Source organism: Dermochelys coriacea, chromosome 2, assembly GCF_009764565.3.
Source record: "Dermochelys coriacea isolate rDerCor1 chromosome 2, rDerCor1.pri.v4, whole genome shotgun sequence".
NCBI lineage: Eukaryota > Metazoa > Chordata > Testudines > Dermochelyidae > Dermochelys > Dermochelys coriacea.
The window spans coordinates 53201559-53222360 of record NC_050069.1 but is presented as its reverse complement, the minus strand read 5'-3'; the positions used below and the strand labels follow the sequence as shown (position 1 = coordinate 53222360).

The following is a 20802-nucleotide window of genomic DNA, read 5'->3' as shown; positions in this document are numbered from 1 at the left end:
TAAAGGTGTCCTCAAGTGGGGACGAGGACTGTGCAGCTGACGCTCCTGGCAGGGCGCACAGTACATCTGCACTTCATGTACTCCAGGCCAGAAGAATCATTGCAGGACCCGTGCCAGGGTCTTCTCTACCCCCAAATGCCCCCCAGAAAGATGACTATGGGCCAGACTTAATAAAGCATTCTGGTGTTTTTGAGGTACTAGGATCTGCTGTATCTTCTGCCCCTGAACTGGTGCAACCCAGCATAAGAGATTCTTCTTCATTATGAAATAGGGTTCTGGTCCCTGGGTTTTCCCTTCCAAGGGGACCCCATCTATTTCGGTCACCTCCTTCCTAATGTTATCGTACCTTGGGTCTTCAGCCTGGTTCTGTCCAAAATTTCCTCTCCCGGGGCTAATCTGCCCGAGATCTAGGGGGCCAGTCTCCGTTGCCTCTACTGGTTCAGAGGCATTAGGGTGTGGGTCAGACGCGGGCGCTTCTCCCTCCTGGGTGGCCTCCTTTTCAGCTGCTCAGGTCCGCCTACCTATGAGAACGACCCTCTAGCTTTGGGCCAATATTTGGGTTCCCAAGACCTTAGCTGCTCCTCTTTCCCTTTTAGTCTTTCTACCCTGTCTGGGAGCGGAGAACAAATCTGGGGATATTTCGGAGAAGATTGGGGGTTGACAGTCTTCTGTGGATGCCTCACTAATTCCAGGGCTTCTCCCTTTCTCCAATTCTCCTACCAGGAGTAAGTCTCCAAACTCTGGGAAGTCCCTCCCTATGAGCACTGGGTATGGGAGTTTAGGGACTACACCTGCTGCTACCTCAGTAGTGTTCCCCTGAATCTCAATTTTTACTGGGATAGTGGGGTAATACCCAACTGTCCCATGGACACATTATCCCCGTACACTCAGCCCACAACAGCTGACTGCGCTTCATGAGCTTCCCCGAAACAAGTGTGATAGCACTCCCCGAATCAACCACTGCTGTGGTCTCTACCCCATTTAGCTTCACTGGTCTCGTGTACATATGTGGGGTTAGTGAGACCCCCCCACAAGGTGGATTAGGGAGCATGGGTCTGCCCAATTCCCCAGGTTACACTGCATAGGCTCCTCATCATTGGGACATTGTGTAGCCATGCGTCCTCACTCCCCGCAGGCGTAAAATCTGTGTGGAGCCCTAGGCTCTTGGTTTAGGCAGTCTAACGTCATGATCCTCTTCCGCCTCAGTGCTCCGACTCTTTGTGGCTTCTAGTGGGCCTTCAAACCCTCTCTTTTTCCACCTGGGCTCTCCTGGTGGCCCAGTCACCCGAGCTCTAGGGCTTGGTGCTGCTAGTTTAACCCAGGGTGTTTGTTCCGTAATTGGTCGGATCAGCTCACTCGCCGTCCTTCACCTTTCTACCAGTGTGACAACCTCGTCATAGGTGGAAGGTTCGTTCTTACCCAGTTGCGAAGGACTGGCAGTAGTCCTCTCATGTACCGGTCGATCACAGAACCTCTAGTATCTCCTCCAAACTTGGGGACTCAGTTCATAACCACTTTTGTGCGAGATGGATGAAGTCATATAATGGGACCGCGGGGTTTTGTTTTTCTGGTACCTCCACTCATGATATCGCTGGGCCCGCACTGCGGTCATTACACCAGATCTGGCCAGGACCTTTGTTTTCAGCTGGGGGTAGTCTGCCGCAGCCTTTTCAGGCAAATCATAGTAGGCCTTCTGGGCCTCCCCACACAGGAATGGAGTGAGGATGCCAGACCACTGTTCTCAGGGCCAAGCCTCCCGCAGGGCTGTCCTCTCAAAGGCCAGGAGGTATGCCTCTACATCATCCTCCCGTGTCATTTTCTGCAGCCAATTGCTGGCCCGCATGATCTGCGTCCCATCATGGCCGCAGTTCAGCTCTGTAAGGGCCTTTACCTGGTTTACCAATTCCCGCAACATAGCCCGCTCTTGAGCAGCCTGGTCCATCAGCAGGCAATTAGTCTCTTGCTGCAGCCAGACTGCCTTCTGTTGGGCGGCTGCCAGGACACGGGTAGCCTCCTGCTGGGCAGCTGTGGCTTGTATCAGTGCCCACACTACCTCCTCCACTGTGGTGAAAAAATAAAAATAAACCCTCTCCACCACCACCACCCCCACCTTTTTTTTTTTTTTTTTAAACAAACACCCTCCTTCTACCGCAACGCTTGTGCACACCAGATCCCACTAACATCAGTTGTGACAAAGTTCCTCCTCTACTTTGGTGAGTCTTATGCTTATTGATGCATTTGATCACCTTGGAGCTTCATGGCAGCCCTCAGTTTGGCTGTTTTTGTGAACCCACAGTCCAGGTCAGCTCCTCCTGTGTCTGACCAGGAGTTGGGAGGAACTCAGGCCCGCCCTCTACTCCGGGTTCCAGATTAGGATCCTGTGGAATGCAGCTGTCTAGAGTGCCTCCTGGAACAGCTGTGCAACAGCTACAACTCCCTGGGCTACTTCCCCATGGCCTCCTCCCAACCCCTTCTTTATTCTCACCATAGGACCTTCCTCCTGGTGTCTGATAATGCTTGTACTCCTCAGTCCTTCAACAGTCCGCGTTCTCACTCTCAGCTCCTAGGACCTCTTGTTCCCAGCTCCTCACACGCGCACCACAAACTGAAGTAAGCTCTTTTTTAAACCCAGGTGCCCCGATTAGCCTGCCTTAATTGATTCTAGCAGCTTCTTGATTGGCTGCAGGTGTTCTAATCAGCCTGTCTTGTCTCCAGAAGGTTCCTGATTGTTCTGGAACATTCCCTGTTACCTTATTCAGGGAAAAGGGACCTACTTAACCTGGGGCTAATATATCTGCCTTCTATTACTCTTCTATAGCCATCTGGCCCAACCCTGTCACACATTGTATATACAGACAATGCGTTATCCAAAGCCTTACACTTTTCATCGAGGTGGATTTATTAGGTCAGCATAGAGTACGAGTTACAGCAGTGAAAGGAGCACTGTAGTTTACATACTTAGGTCAACATAAGCTGCGTTACATTGACTTAACTTTGTAGTGTAGACATGCCCTAACACACAGTTTCCTTCCTCCACTTTTTTTTTTTGGTATGTGTCCTATAGGGTGAAGGGAAATAGAAATAGGGTTTGTGACCAGTTTTGCTTTTTTTGGTGTACAGAGGCAGCCTGAAAATGAAAGTTTAGTTTCTGCTTGTTTGGGTTTTTCTCCTTAGAAATGTCAGATTTCCTTTTTTGTGTGGAGCATTTCTTAGCTGACCCAAATGCAGACTGGAAGTTCTCTCCAGGCTGGTCTATTCTGCACTTATTTAACTTGGGTTATGTCTTGACAGGCAAAAAGGTGTGTTTTTCAATCATATTAGTTTAACACAATTGAAAAGCTCCATTAAGATACAGGCTAAATCTGTTTAACTGAAGAAGTGAGGAGTTTAACTCATAACCAAAACAGCTGTTCCCTAATGTTTTAAATAGATATTAATAAAAGTAAACAAAAGTCAAGATTAGAACAGTCTGAATAGCTTTGTTTCTTTGACATCTCAGGTGTCATAACCCTAATTGCTCTCAGGACATCCATAAAGTCTTCAAGAGTAGGCAATGCCTGAATTTCTAATGGAAAAACATGAACAAGGAGGAAAAATACCTCCCAGCCCCAAATCTGCAAAATATACCAAACTTCATTCCCTTCCCCTAAAAGAAGGGCTTGTGTCACACTTTGTATTTGTAAAGTGCTATGTCAATTTACATTGATGCACAATTTATTTTAATTACTACTGCTAATTATTATACAGTCAACACGAATATACGTCAGTTTTCTCTGTCAGTTTAATTGCAGTGCACAATCCTAATTCACTATTCAGGCCTTCGTCTACCAGTTCCCATCACTGTTCATAACAGCCACATGGCTAAAATCCCACCCACTGAAATAAAGAATTTGGGTTTGTAGAAGTTTGCCTCTTGTAAGTTCCCCTTATATAAGTATATTGCAAAGTACACGTGAAAGCTGAATGAATGAGCACATGACTAATCAATAAGAACGCATTAACTCATTTTGCCCAAGTCTGAACCCATTCAAACACTGTGAGTTTAAAATCACAGGTTTCAGAGTAGCAGCCGTGTTAGTCTGTATTCGCAAAAAGAAAAGGAGTACTTGTGGCACCTTAGAGACTAACAAATTTATTAGAGCATAAGCTTTCGTGAGCTACAGCTCACTTCATCGGATGCATTTGCTAATGCATCCGATGAAGTGAGCTGTAGCTCACGAAAGCTTATGCTCTAATAAATTTGTTAGTCTCTAAGGTGCCACAAGTACTCCTTTTCTTTTTGTAAGTTTAAAAGTTTCAACTGAACTATAGCCATATCTACATTTTTTCAGAGTAGAAGCCATGTTAGTCTGTATTCGCAAAAGAGAAAAGGAGTACTTGTGGCACCTTAGAGACTATCATGTATAGCTGCTGAAGTCTGTAAATTGCCTGGGCGCATGCATATGTGCATCAGCACTGTGCATACTCACCAGGACTGGATGTGTCAATGCACAGTGTACCACAAGCAGCCATCTGGTACAATGCCTTTAGAATTTTTTGGCAATGTGTTGTGGGATAGAAATGACTCACCCAGGGATCTCTGGGAGCAAGCATGCAACTTCCTCCATCCCATAATGCCATCCATATCCCATAATTTTTGTGGCTTTTTAAATCCCATAAACCTGCTTAGTACTTTTCAGTGTCTGCCATCTCTGACAGAAGTATGGAGCCCACAAAGCTCTGTACCGTTCTCATGAACATTGCAAATACAGATGCAGATTTTAGCCTGTAGCTACAGACACAGGAAGTACGGCAACAATGGGGGAGGACATGACAATTTCTTCAAGAAGAATTTATTGAGGGACATAGCAAAAAACAGTTCAAGGTGGGTATTTGCATTCATGGAGCAGACGCAGATGGTGGAGCACCGCTTTTAGGCCCAAAAATTGAGCACTGATGGGACTGCATAGTAATGCCAGTTTGGGATGAAAAGCTGTAGCTGAAGAACTTTCAGATGCAAAAGGCCACATTTCTGGATCTGTGTGCCAAACTTGCCCCAGTCCACCACCACAGGGACACTAGAATGAGAACTGCATTGCCCTTAGAGGACTGAGTGGTGGCCACACTCTGGAATCTTGCAACACTGAATTGTTACAGGTCAGTGGGAAATCATTTTGGAGCTGGAAAATTCACAGCGGGGGCCATTGTTATGCAAGCATGTAGAACCATTAATCATATCCTGCTACACAGGACTGTGACTCTCAGCAACGTGAAGGACATAATGGATGGATCTGCAGAAACAGGGTTCCCAAACTGCAGTGGGGCAGTAAATAGCATGCACATTCCTAATTTGGCACCAGCTCACCTTGCCACGGAGTATATTGATAGAAAGGACTACTTTTCTACCGTTATGAAAGCACTGGTGGATCATTGGGGACATTTCATCAACATCAATGTTGCCCGATCAGAGGTGGTGCATAATGCTTGCACCTTTAAGAATACAGGACAGTTCAAAAAGCTGCAAGCTGTGGCATTTTTTCCCAACCAGTGGATTTCAATAGGTGATATGGAAATGCTGATAGTGATTCTGGGGCACCCAGCCTTCCCCTTGGCTCCCCAGACTCATGAAGCCATATTTTGGCCCTCTCAACTGCACCAAGGAAAGATTCAACTACTAACTCAGCGCCCATGGGCACTTACGAAGACAGAGGAGCAGCAACTATCACTGAGAGGGCAATGGAAAGAAGAATTCTGGGAATTTCAATCCGCGATCCAGTCCCCAGTGAAGCGCTCAGACAGCAGAATGGAGTGCAGGATGTCATCCTTGAGAGCAGGCATAGTAAAATACGATGGGCTGGGCATACAGCGAGGCTCACTGACAATGGACTACAGCTGTCGCCAAGTGGTACCCACGGGAACTGAAACAACCACTCAGCTGACCTCCAAAAAGGTGGGAAGATTTTATCGTGAAAAGACATGGCTGCACATGGAGAAGGAAGGCCAGGATACAAGAAGAATGGAAGACATGTTGTGATTGGCACAATCTATATGAAAGCTGAAGGACCAATTGATCAAGGTGACTAATTCAGCAGATGAAGAATGACAAATGAATGTGCTATTGGTAAATTGAAGGGAGGCTTGTGGTGTTTACTCACTTGATTGGATCTCAGCAAGAAAAATATCCCAAGGGTTATAGCTGCCTATTGTGTCCTGTATAGTTTCACAGCACTTTAACAGTCAGCCACAGTAGCATTCTGTACTAGACTGTTCTCCAGATCTGGAGCTTTGGGCACTGCTAAGAACTGTGTAGTGCTTGCAGTACATTTACAAATATGTGTGTTTTGAGTACCACTATGCATTCTGCAATATGTGTTGTGAACTAATAAAAATAATTTGATTCTCAAAAAACAGAACTTTATGAATGGGAAAAACGGTGCAGAAAAACAATGCAATACAAACTTTTAACATACATTAGCAGAGTGGAACTTTAAAATTGGAAGAGAAGTAAACATTTCTGCCCATTTTGGTGCACAGATGTAGTCCACTGTGGTTACATGTATGCCACTGGCAGTTCTCACAGGTGAGTGTATGTGAAGCTGTGGTTTTCCTTGCTGTCCCGTGTGGAGTGCTAAGAGTAAGGATGTGGCCCATGATGCTACATGGAATGTTGGGGGAGTAGGAAGTAGTGACCATGAAGTTCTGCAAAGGGAGGGGAGTCTGGGATTTTGGGGCCTGTAGGTCAACCAGGATGTGCAACATTTGGGTTTCCAGCCTCAGAAGAGCCATTATGTCCTGGTGCATTTCCCCCTTCCTTTTCCTGCTGGGATTTTCTCCTGTCCTATTTCCTTCTCCATGCTGTCAGTCATATTGGACCTCAAAGCCTCTGGATCATGGTCTGGTGGAACACTGGCTTGCAGGATCTCACAGAACATGTCCACCTTACTCCTCTTCTTTCTTCTCCTCCTCAGGGCCAGACATTCTGCATAGAGGGAGCACCACTCAAGGTTTTCATGCCAGAAACTGCTGATAAAGACAGAGAGATGTGCCACTGGATTCACAGTCACAATGGAAAGGGAAAGATAAGTTTCAAAACTCAGGTCCTTTGTTCCTATAAACACTTAATAAAAAATGCTTATTCTCATTTCGGCTTTGGAGTGCCTCGGCTCGCACTGCTCTCCAGCCCCAGCCATGGTGTGTGTGGCCTGCTCGGGAGATGCTTTTCTGTTGCATAAAACAATACAATTTCAGTCCCTATTCCACACGTATGAGTATTGGGCAATAGCACTGAGTACTGGTATTATTTTGCACAGGTGGTTGCAGCTTCAGCTGATATCTCACTTCTGAGGTTAACAAAGGCACAGAGATTACAGCTGCTGCTGGTATCCCGAAGACATCCAGACCCATATGCCGCTAACTTGTTTACTGCAATGGTGCCAGCCAAACTCAGAATGGCATGGGAAGATGTCCTACCATGGAGGAAGATATAAGGTAACCATCCATAGAAACCTTTAGGAGAAAATTGCAGGCTCTCTTTCAGGAGGATAAAAGGGCCCTATGTACATAAACAAAGTACTCCACAGGCTCTCCCACACTCCCCCTTACCAGGGAAAAGCAGAAACCAACTCTACCTCTGTTTGTTGTGCCTCCACCTCTTCTCATACGAGTAAAACAACGAAAACCTGTGTCTTATTAACTTGGGGATGAGCTCAGCACCATCTTTAAATTTAGACATTATAAGCAAAAATGCATATGTACACTTACTCGCGCTGCCTTCCCCCTTCAGCAGGCTCATCCGCGCTCCCTTGCAGGACTGGCTAGACTGTGGCAGAATCTCAAACAGCTTCTGGATCTCAGCATGGCTGGAATCCCCTACATCAGCTCCCCTCTGCTCACTGTGCATGGCAGGATTCTCTGGTTCCTTTGAGGTATCCACAATGACCTGCAGGGTGCTTGTGGGACCTCCGCCAAGCATGGCATGCAGCCGATTGTAAAAGCAGCAGGTTTGGCCTCTGTTGGCCTCCCAGGTCTTGTGGGACACCTAACCGAGTTCCTTTGCTTTCACATGGCAAGGCTGCTGATCCCTAACGTATCCCTTTGCCTGCATTCCCCATGCAGTCTGTTCGTGGATCGCCACGTTTCTACAGCTGGTCCATAGCGCCTGCACTGCCTCCTCTCCCCACAGGCCCAGGAGATCTAATACCACCTGTCTACTCCAAGCAGGAGCACATCTAGCGCATGGAGCCAGCACAGTCAGTCGGACAGTTGTTCATAAGAAGGGTGAGCAGCTAGGCTTGGCATTTCAAAAACAGGCTGAGGTTTGGAGGGAAACAGGTATGGTTTCCAGCCTCTGTGTTCCAGCCTCCAACCTTCCACTCCCTGGCCAGTGGAGTTTACAATTGTGACCAGAGCCGTCACGGTCGCATGGAATGGGACATTGTGGGACAGCTGTTGGAGGACCGTTAGGGTTGATGGAGGTCATGGAACATCTTCACTCACACAGTGTCGACCTCAGCAGGTTGATCATAGATCCATGCCATTTTGGGAGGTGGTTTTACTGCATTACTGTAACAGGGCGCTTATATTGGCTGGAGACAAATCTGAACATAGACACATGCACACACAGTTTGATGCAAGGGGACTTACATCAACCTATCTAGTTGATCTACTACACAAAGTATTGAATTCCTTGGTGCTTTAGAAAGACTGTGAAGGAAGGAACAGAGGGAGAGAGAGAGAAATGCTACTGAAAGAACAAAAACAACCCTCACACACACACCCCTCACACACACACACACCTCCAACAAAAATACAGGGTGCCAGCCTACGTTTGGGTGCTCTTCTATCTTCAATATATTAATATAGGCTTTTCTTTAGTTAAAAAAGTGTGCATTACTGTGACAGCTGAGGGCATTGTAAGTGCTCAGACTCACAGTCCGCTCCACGTACAACTGCAAGAAGCTGGCAGCAAAGCACTCTCAGGCAGGGGTCCTCAGTTTTGGATTCTGCATCCTTTCTTCTCTTCCTATCTTCCTCCAGAAGACAAATTTTAGCCTCAAGACCCACTGCAAGCCTCACCTGTTTTCCTAGGCCTTTCTTGGGGACAAATGGGGGTGGGGGGTGGCTGTGGGAGATGTTTGAGTTGGAAATGCTAATTTGGCTGGCGGAAGCAAGTGGGGGAGGACTTTTATATGTGAAAGGATTTCTGAATGTAACCCCTTGAAAGCACTGTCTTGTAAAATCAATATGAAATGAGTTTTATAGCTCATTATTTTATTTTGAATCTTCTAAATACACACATTCACACAGCATGAAATTATTGGGGAAAAGACCCAAAAACTAACTAGTTTTACAACCCTATAAAAATAAGGTGGAGATCTGTGACCCTTTGAATGCAACATGGTTTGCCCATCTCTACTAAACAAGAATGCCCATGATGTACAAATCATTCTAGCCAATCCATGCATAAGGCTTCTTTTCCAAACTGCTTGAGTTAATGTTTCCAAACTGCTCAATGTTCAACCCCTACCAGATAGTAGCTAAAATATTCAGTTACAAAACTAAGCAGAAAGTAGCAGTAAACTTCAGAGCTGACCTATGAGCCAGCCTATGCAAGCTAACCTGCTCATTAGCAAAATGAAATGAAATTGAGATCCATGAAATTCTGTTCTTTGATGAACATTTAGGACTAAACTCTAACCTTAGGCCCAGTGAACTACCATTAGCTTTATTGGCAAAGAGTCCTGTGGCACCTTATAAACTAACAGACGTATTGGATCCGACGAAGAGGGTATTCACTCACGAAAGCTTATGTTCCAATACGTCTGTTAGTCTATAAGGTGCCACAGGACTCTTTGCCGCTTTTACAGAGCCAGACTAACACGGCTACCCCTCTGATCATTGGCTTTATGTATGTACGAGAGTAATGTATATGTATCTGGAGGCCTGAAAATGCCCTTTAGTATTCCTACTCACCAAGGGAATTCTTGCCAGCCAGTCCTCCTTCCAATTCTCTGTTCATAAAAACATATGATAAGATGATATCAATATCATACAGAAGAGTGCAGCCTCAATAAACACACTCTATTGTTTATGATCCCGTGGGCTTTAATGTAGCCGGCAGAAGCCACAACACCACAGCCCCTAACAATTACTCTAACTTATTGTGGAATGCACAGGGATTCAAGAGAATTTCACATAGAAGATTAGATGAGCACAGTAAAAATTAGTCTGCCCTTCTAGATATTCAATACTAGCGACAACTCCAATATATTAATTTCAGACTAATTTCAAATGGCTGCTATTATAGCTGAAGATGAATTTTCAGCTGTGTCACAGAAGAACAGTTTCATAGGCAAACTAAAGTTATCCAATCAGCAACCTAGTATTTATTGTTCTCATATGCACATGGATAAACTAGTTTGGATAACACAAGATCCTGGAAACTTCACTAAACAAGATCTTTAAGGTTCTGAAAAGGTCACTTCACTATCCCCCTTTATTCCCTTAGTCTCCATCTCTCTCTTCCACCACATACAACCCCCATGCCTCTTCTAGGTTCCAGGTGGAATAAAGTGCCTCCCCCCCACCCCCAAGGTTTTCTTCCACCTCGAATTCTTTCCTCTTGGGCAAGACCTGGCCACAGTGACCCATGCATTTTTCACCTCCAGACTGGACTATTGCCATTCATTATATCTGGGGTTAAAGGTGCAAGTGACAAAGAGGCTTCAGTTTATGTAGGATGTTGTGGCGGAGTACTTCCTCACGAGGACACATCCTACCTGTACTTTGATTTGGCATTTAAAGGAGGTGGAGGATGCAAATCCTTATAGATTAAAACCAAGGCTATCATGAGGTCAGGTCCCAGCTAACTCAGCGACTCTCTCTATCTTGGACCTCTTCTGGGGAAAATGCAGCAGTGAGGCCTAGAATGAAGCTCATAAGAGCTGGAGATAAAGTGTCTGTGGTCAAGAGTGCCCTACACTGGAGTAAGTTACTGGAGGAGAAAAAGACTGAGCCAAAGCTTAGCCATCTTCAGAACATGCTGCAAGACCAACCTATTTGCCAAACACTTCCCACCATAACAGAAGACAAGAAAATACTATGCTGAGTCACATGCTGAAAAGAGATAAGGTAAAAGGGACTCATGAAAAAAAAAAAACTTCAGAAATATATATTTGATTAATTTCACTATACATCAACTCATATTTAACAAGGTCTTTAAACTATTCAGCAAATATATTTAGATGAGCATTAGTGAAAATCAAATGTAGTAAATTTTTTCCTTATTTTCCACCAGCCCTATTTACAATAGCTTCTTTGCTTGCATGTTCTATCTACTTTCTCTCCCTGATGTCACTCTACTTTTTCTTTCCTATAACACATTGTGGCATATGACTTCTTGACTTCTCTTTAGTGTCTCTGTCATACTCTTTCCCTCCACATTTTACAATATGTTAAATAGAAAGCTGACTGATGTTGTCACCATTAAATACAGTATACAACAGTTTTATTTCTTTATATTAGAGAGGGCATGGCTTTGGGGTATGGTGGCACAAACAGCTTCACTAATCAGTAATTAGATATCAAATAATTTTTTTCAAGCCCTAACTCCACTGCAGCCCCCATGCCAACAAACTGGACTACTGCAATTCACTCCACATAAACCATTCAATGAAGACCACTTGGAATCTTCAGCTAATGTAAAATTCTTTGATCCTTCAATATCAAGCTGATAAACACATTTTAGATACCTAGAAGAGACAATGAAAATGTTGCATCCCTCTTACCGAATGGTGTTCTCTGGAGACAGTACACATTGCACCCGCATTGCATAGAATGCGGTGAAAACCACTGTTTCCAGATTTTGAATTTTATTTATAAAGCCCATCATGATTTAGGTCCTGACTACATTTGAAACATCTATTATGCATCATCTCAATAGCTGACATCAACTGGGGTCAGTTTTGCTAAGAGTTCCCAGTTCTGAGTTCTGGGAACAGGAGGTAGAATGTTTTGGTCACAGACCCTTGGCTACGTATTTGCCAAGAATCTAAATGTTCTGACATTTAGTGCATGATTCAAGGCCTATTTTCTCCTATGGTTCTGAGGTCAGAGTGAGAGGGAGTTCTATTCTGAGTTCATTTTGTCTGTTTCGTTATTTTTAATGTGTTACGTTTTAAAATTATTGTATTTGAGCCCTGAGAATTGATTCATGGGGGCATACGTTTATCAGTCTATAAACAAGGGCATTCCCACTTATATACTTGTACATGTTAAATTATAACTCAATATTTTGTTTATAATACTTAGCCAAGAATAAAATACTGAAACAATGCACAACTATGCATACTCTCTTCTAATATACCAACACCTATGTTACTACTCAATGAAAACCATTATTTAGTGAAAGAGATAACATTTTAGACCAAGCAAACTACATTGAACAGTATCTGATCAAAAAACAAAATTACTACTGTGATCTGATCTATAAGACTCACGTGCTTGTCAGTGAACATTAGGCACATACATACAATCAGTGCAAGACAGAAACCCTCACATCTGAATACCTTCATATGTATTCACATAACACACTTTTCAAAAGAATGTTTTCTGTGTTGGCAAATAGCATATTCAGGAAATCCAAGCTGTATGCAATTTATAGCTATATAATCCAGATAATATTTAATTTTACCAGTATTCCACTTTAGACTTTCCCCATTAGCTTCTTTCTCCGATGTGATACAAGATGTAATTTGCCTCATATCATATGCTTTAAAAATATTCACTTTCCATGCCACATGCGAAGACTTTAATAATTGTAACTTCAGTGGAATGGGGTGATACACGGGATTAGTAATTGATCACAGAGCCCTTTATCTCTAGATTACCACTTCAAGCGTCACATAGATCTGTAGTGACTAAGTAGTTACAAGGTGTCAACTGCTTGGAAACCTGAATAATATGGATTGGTGGCCTCAGTCCAGATCACAGTGATGTGTCACAAAAACTATCACTCCAATTGACACCTTTGCGAAAGGCTCTGCAGACAGGCCAATGATTGAATTTGCTTGGATTTACCCTCACACTCCTATAACAATCTCTCCAAGTAAGGACTGAAACACTTTAATAGCGTAGAGGTATCTTGCATTGTTGCTGCTTTTGTTTTGCTTTTTTCTGATATGCAAAGGACTAATGTCAACCTGGCACCTTTCACAAGTTCTATAAGGTTTTCATATTTTTTCCTCTTTGTTAGAAAATCATTAAATAGAATTGTTAAAACTAAAAAAAACAGCGTATATAATTATCTGGCTTCAATATAAATGTCCCACAACATCTCCACCTATCTGTGTCCCAGATCCTGCAAAGACTTACTTTATGCAATATGCTTCACTTTACTACCATTACTATTATTATTTACCATGAATTGTCTCATTGAAATCAATAGAGCTACTCATGGTAGTAAAGTTAGGCAAGTGCATAAACCTTTGAAGATTCAGGGCCTACAGGCATTTCTAAAACGCTCAGACAAGTCTTGATCCAGAGCACACTGAACTCAATGGAGATAATCGCATTGACTTTGAATCAGGCCTCCACACAGAGTCTAGGCCAGCGGTTTTCAAACTTTTTGAGCCGAGTCCCCTCTTTGAGTTACAATTTTTGGGTAACTCCCTCAATACCTGTTCCTCTCCCCTTGGGTTTTCAGGGTGGGAGAAGGCGTGTGCAACAGTCTCTGGGGATGGAGCGTAAACTGGGCATGGAGGCATTCACACTGACCCACAGGCTGTGTGGCCTGCTGAGGTAAGTCAGGAAGTGGAGGTGGCACTCCCTCCCCAACGCCCCCCCACGCAGGGCTGTCATTGCCGCTCACCTCCCTGAACATTCCTCTGCGTGCCCAACGAAAACCTCTGGTGTAGACAGTGAGCAAATCTTAATATTCAATTAATATGGTAATTAAACATTTTTTTTTAAATCACCCATTTAATGCAGCTTACCAGAGCTACCTGTAACCCTCATATCCTAGCACTTCTTGGCAATGTGTCTCATGTGACACATGGGCACTTATATGTCCAGCTTTACTCCTGAAAAATCTAAAGTGATGGTCAAAATTAAGTTACAAATCCCTCAACATCATCTGACAATAAATCTTGAGACACACATTTAAGAAGGGGAATATTTGTTTGGGTTTTTTTAGTATTCTAAACCACCTAAAGTGTTAGAAAACATCACCACATCCATTTTAATTGTAAGACTCCCATGACTTTGATTGCTTTTCCCAAATCGCTGATAAAATGCTAATTCCTACTTCAGAAAAATGGCTGTATCCACTATTTCAGAAACCAACAATCCCCAGTAAAATTATAAGGTTAACAAAAAAACAAAAAACAACCCCACTTGTTTTTGCTGTTAACCACACTGAGCACTAGTAAAGTAAAGCTCACACTACTTTCAATACTTGTTGAGTATAGAATCAGATTTAAAAGGAAAGGAGTACTTGTGGCACCTTAGAGACTAACAAATGTATTTAGTCTCTAAGGTGCCACAAGTACTCCTTTTCTTTTTGCGAATACAGACTAACACGGTTACTACTCTGAAACCAGATTTAAAAGGGGATCACAGCTGTTAATGTTATAAACAGCAAAACAGCTTCTCATTTGCTACACCCATGACTTACCCCTCCTGTTTCAGAGAGCTAAGGAACAGCAGTGAGCCAACAATATAGCTCCTTGTAGCTAAACAATGGATTATTTTACACATTGAGATTCTCTAGTTTATATCTTTCCCACTGTGTATTACTGCAGTTTTCAATAGCATTTTTAAGCTAAAAGAGCACCTCTCGCCCAGAGGAAGGGGCAGCAGACACGATGCCCCACTCTGAGCCCAAGCCTGGAGAACAGGGTGGCATCCACAACACATACACCCACACCAGAGAATGGAGCAGCACCCACCACATCCCCCGCCCCCCCCCATGCCTCACCCTGGAGAAAGAGACAGGTTGGGGCACTGAGGGGGTGATGCACCCAGCCCTGAAGTGCACCCATAACCCTCAGCCCCAAACTCCCCTCTGCGAGCCTGAGAAGGGCAGCACCTCTGCCCCTCCCCTATCACCCAGGCCCAACCCCAGAGAAGAGGGTGGCACTCACAGCACGCTCCCCAGCTTCACCCCCCTCCCTCGGGAGGTGCGGTGGGGTCACGGGTGCCGCCCCCAGCACCCCAGTTCTCCCAAACCACGACCTGCTCCGCCACCCCACCACGGGCAGGGGGCAGCCCCGTCCCAGAGAGAGGGGCAGCCCGCCCCCGCCCCCACCCGCAGCTTCTCGCTCCGGACTAGGGAGCGGCCGCGCCGCCCCGCCCGCGGCGACACCCGGGAGCGGGAGCTGGAGCGGGAGCGGGACACCGCGCCAACGGGAGGCCAGGGCAGGGCTGGGCACTCAAGACCCGCCCTAACGGGGAGGGGGCCGGCGGGACTCCAGGCCCCCGGCCCGGGACGCACCTTCAGGCTTCCCTTGGCGGGGATGGGCAGCGGCGCGGGCGGGCTCCCCAAGCCGCCTTCGTCCTCCTCCTCCTCCTCCACCACCACGTCCTCGTCCTCCTCCTCCTCCTCCTCCTCCAGCGCCGCGGCAGAGCCCTCTCGGCGGGGCGGCCTCCAGCAGCCGCTCTCGGGCTTGGGGGCCCGGCCCCCGTCCGGGGCGGGCGCCGCCAGCGGCACGCTCCGCCGCCGGCTGCCCAGGCTGGATCGCTTGGCCAAGCGCCGCGCCTGCATGGTGCGGAGCCCGGGGCGCGCCTCAGCTCAGGGCGGCGGCCCCGCGCCGGCCGCTCATAGACACCCGGAGCTCGGGAGGCGGCGCTCACAGCGGGACCCAGCGGCCGGAGGGGGCAGCGGGGCGGCGCAATGGGCGCGCTGCAGCCATGGGGCAGGCGGGTGCAATCGGCTCCGGAGGGGCACTGACTCCCCAGTCCCGCGGCTTCCCCACCGCGCTCTGCCCCAGCTGCCGGCAGCGGTGCGTTCCTGCTTTACTCGCCTCTCCTTGCAGGCAGCCCCCTGGTCCCCTGCCCCAAAACCCGGACTGGATTCCTCCCGCTCACCGTGAGCTCGGCCGGGCGCTTCGCAGGAGAGCAATGGCCATGCTCCAGCGCTGTCACCACCACGCCTCTCCCGGGGCGGGAGGAAAGGCTCGCTGCTGCTTGAGCCAGGGCGAGCTGATGAGCCGGCCTTCACATTTGCCACATGACTGGCCCCGTGATGACACTTGAGGGATGCTGGCATTTAAATAAAAAGAACAGGAGGACTTGGGGCACCTTGGAGACTAACGCCTTTATTTGTAGCTCACGAGAGCTTAGGCTCAAATAAAGGCGTTAGTCTCTAAGGTGCCACAGTCCTCCTTTTCTTTTTGCGAATACAGACTAGCACGGCTGCTACTCTGAAACCTGGCATTTAAATAAGCTCTTATGAACACTCAGGACTCGTAGATTTCCACCATTAATCAAAACCAAACAGTCATTTTGAAAACGATCATTGTTCGGCAATTACACCTGCTCAACCTAACCTCATTGCGAGGGGCATCATTCATCTGAGTCCCAAAGTGTCCCATATGTTATTTACAACAGAAATAAGGAATTCCGAATCAGTTAACTATTATACAGCAACGTGTGTCTCCATGTATACAGGATCACAGGAGTTAGAGCTGGTGCTCCAATAAGTTGTGGGGTTTTTTTTTCAAATCCACCCCCCCCCCGTGCATAGAATATTGTCCTAGTAGATGATACAGCCTATATTACAGAGATATAGCACTTTCATTGATAAACTACAATCTTTCCAGAGCAGGATACTTTGTTATTTTAAAAAGGATACTCCCTGAATCAGTTTTAAAGGATAGCCCTGGGCTTTGGACACTTGTTCTAAAGAATTGGAGTTCTAACCAGTGTTACAGGTCTATGGCAGCTATTAGCATCCTCACCTCTGCTGTCGTTTGCCCCCCCCCCTTCATTTTTATGTGCTGTGCTGTTAATACAAGTAACTTTCCTTTCTCTCTCTACCTCCTGCTTCTGGGTAGGTGGGGATTTTACATCTTTCTCTAAAGCATTCTGTACTTGTGACAGGATCTGTGAATAGACTGACCATCACCAATTCTCCTATACCTAGTTCTTATTCAATATATTTTCCCAAGAGTCTTGAAGTAGGTACTGCAAGCACCTGAAAGACTCATTTTGCTGTAGCTTCACACTCTTTTACCAAGTATAATGCAATGCTGTTTTATTGCTTTACCACATGCTTAACAAAACACAGTAATAAGACTAAAAGAAAAGGAGTACTTGTGGCACCTTAGAGACTAACAAATTTACTAGAGTATAAGCTTTCATGAGCTACAGCTCACTTCATCGGATAAAGCTTATGCTCTAATAAATTTGTTAGTCTCTAAGGTGCCACAAGTACTCCTTTTCTTTTTGCGAATACAGACTAACATGGCTGCTACTCTGAAACCAGTAATAAGACTGTGATACTGCCAGATACACTGGCAAAAATTTGCTTGGTTGGGGATTGACAAGTTTGACAATAGTCGTCATTGATTAGATGTGCAGTTCTCTCATACCTTCTGACATACACATGATTATCTAGCTTCTTACCTCTGTTCTGTTTACTGGCTCAATCCTGATTTTGCGAAAAGAGACAAAAAATAAATCCCTCCTCTTTTCACTTCTAACCACATCAATTGGAAGGCAAAATGGACAGCATAAATGAAGTCCAAATGACAGGTTTAAGTTTTGCTTTAAATGTGGGTTCCATCATGCCTAAGGCCTAAAAGCCTTAAAAGGTTAAAGACTGAGTGAATCCATATATACAGTACATTCATGTATTTGAATTAGGGCTATCAATTAATCACAGTTAACTCAAGCAATTAACTCAAAACAAATTAGCTCGACTTAAATTAATCACACGCTGTTAAACAATAATAGAATATCAATTTAAATGTATTATAAATATTTTTGGATGTTTTCCTACAGTGCTCATGGGATGGTGGTCAAAACATGAAGGGGCACACAAATGTTTGGCAACGTAAATACTTTACAATGCTACAACAGTGCCATGCAAACACCTATTCTCACTTTCAGGTGACAATGTATATAAGAAGCAGGCAACATTATCTCCTCTAAATGTAAACAAACTTGTTTGTCTTAGCGATTGGCTGAATGGGACTTGTAGGCTCTAAAATTTTGCATTGTTTTGTTTTTGAATGTAGCTATGTAAAAAAATAAATCTGCATTTGTAAATTGTACTTTCATGATAAAAAGATTGCACTATGGTAATTGCATGAGGTAAATTGAAAAATACTATTTTTTTTACAGTGCAAATATTTGTGATAAAAATAATATAAAGTGATCAGTGTACACTTTGTATTCTGTGTTGTAATTGAAATGAATATATTTGAAAATGTAGAAAACATCTAAAATATTTAAATAAATGATATTCTATTATTGTTTAACAGTGTGATTAAAACTGCAATGAATCACAATTATTTATTTAATCTCATGCTTAATCACGATTAAATTTTTAATTGTTTGACAGCCCTGATTTGAATATCACAAATCTAATTTCTCATCTTCCATAATACCTTAAATCCACAGTATGGCTGTTTGTCATATCCAACAATGATTTCACAACATCTTTTGTGGCTCCATAGTCTAATCTGTGAGGAGCAAGGTTGCAAACAGATGTCACATAGGAATGTGTAGGCTCCTGCTGAAGGCTCAGCATTAAGTTTGACCCTTTTTTCCAATCAGTTTTACACATCTGTTTCTCTTAAAGTGTTGCTCTCCATTCAGGTCTGTCCTTAGTTATGTCTTCAAAGTTATCAATAGTTATGTTCCATGAGTTGAGATTTTGCTTGTGGGTGTCTTTGAAGCATTTACATTGATCACCATTCCTGTATTTTCTAAGTTTCTGCTAGACATAGAGGATACTTTCAGGAGTCTGTCATAATATGATCTGTCCATCTAAGCTGAGCTTTGATAGTCATCGCCTCAATGTTGGTTGTTTTTGCTCTTTCAAGGATGTTAATGTTTGACTCTTTGTCTTGCCAGTGGACCCTCAGAAGAGAGCAAAGACAGCCCATGTGAAAATTTTCAGGCTGCTTGATGTGGCTGCAGTAAACTCTTCATATTTCGTATTCCGTATGAAAGGGATGCTATCACTACTGCATTATATATCAGTTTTGTTGAGAGTTTGATGGTATGTTGGTTGAATGTCCTAAGCCTTCCTAAAGCCTGGCTTGCCTTTTGAATTCTGTTTGATATTTCTTGATCTGTAGAACCATCACTTGAGATGACACTGCCAAAGTTTGCAAATTGATTGTCATTCTTTAATTTTGGACCATCAATGATTATATTTGGCTCAGGGAGCTGATTGGAAGAGGACTTTGTTTTTTTCCAGGTTGACAGTGAGTCCAAACTGTTTAGTTGCTTCTGAGAACCTGTCAAGGATAAGCTGTAGGTGATTTTCATTATTATAGCCTTTTTTATTTAAATTGAATGTAGTAATTTTGTATTCAACTACCATGGGTTTAGCTCCTACTGCTACAGTTTCAAGCACTGATTATTTATTTAATCTCATGCTTAATCACGATTAATTTTTTAATTGTTTGAATGAAAATTACGTCCGGTGTTTTTCTCAAATTTGGATATTCTAGGAGCACTCAAAGTCCAAGGATAATGACCACAGACATAATCACAAGTACAAAGTTTTATCTGCACTACAAGTTTTTTTAAATCAATAAGTAAGGTTACAGTTACCCATGCATATAGAAATCCTACACAATAACTAAGACTGTAATCAAACTCATATCCTCAAAAATATTGTAGGGTCCAATGGACCTCTCAATAGACAATCATCAATAGAGGGATGGTTCCTGCTGGGGTTTTCTGTGAGGTCAATTCTTGGACTCATCCCTTGAGTCTTCCCACTTTTACCCAACCAGGGAATCTCTTATTTTGTTGTTCTGAGCATACATAACACCTTATTCATATGCATGAGGGGTTCAACCCTCTTTTCCTTATCTGTGCTTGTATATTCCATGGATATTGGAGTGCCTCAGTTTTCCAAGGTTGTTCTTAGTTCCTCTTATGCTCATTAGCACCTACGTACAACATGTACCCTGTGGTCAGGACAGGACATTCCATGATCTTACAATCAGGTGTCTCATGATCTTGGACATTACCTTATCATTTATTGCAATCTAGTTTTTTATAACGTTACCTATTGGCACATCTTTTGCAGTAACCTTGTGACTTTACTGGCATAGGGTTATTCATCATTCACCCACTCATGTCAAAAGAAAAGGAGTACCCGTGGCACCTTAGAGACTAACAAATTTATTAGAGCATAAGCTTTCGTGAGCTACAGCTCACTTCATCGGATGCATTTGGTGGAAAAAGCAGAGGAGAGATTTATATATACACACACACACACACAGAGAACATGAAACAATGGGTTTATCATACACACTGTAAGGAGAGGTTTCAGAGTAGCAGCCGTGTTAGTCTGTATTCGCAAAAAGAAAAGGAGTACTTGTGGCACCTTAGAGACTAACAAATTTATTAAAGCATAAGCTTTCGTGAGCATCCGATGAAGTGAGCTGTAGCTCACGAAAGCTTATGCTCTAATAAATTTGTTAGTCTCTAAGGTGCCACAAGTACTCCTTTACTGTAAGGAGAGTGATCACTTAAGATAAGCCATCACCAGCAGCAGGGGGGGGAAAGGAGGAAAACCTTTCATGGTGACAAGTAAGGTAGGCTAATTCCAGCAGTTAACAAGAATATCAGAGGAACAGT

At 44.2% G+C, this 20802-nt stretch overlaps 1 protein-coding gene across 7 annotated transcripts in view; it reads right to left on the bottom strand.

The window, feature by feature from the left end:
- The window catches only part of ZNF704 (zinc finger protein 704), a 168104-nt gene extending 151911 nt beyond the window's left edge, over positions 1 to 16193 (bottom strand). For 5 of the 7 annotated variants that reach the window (XM_038391756.2, XM_043507682.1, XM_043507685.1 and 2 more), the window contains exon 1: positions 15470 to 16044. In XM_038391756.2, coding sequence (XP_038247684.2) covers positions 15470 to 15739 — 270 coding nt within the window. In that variant the 5' untranslated portion in view covers positions 15740 to 16044. Of the gene's footprint in view, positions 1 to 15469 lie in introns of all 7 variants that reach the window. The other 2 variants (XM_043507680.1, XM_043507683.1) reach the window with 1 other exon arrangement.
- Positions 16194 to 20802: the final 4609 nt, after the last annotated feature.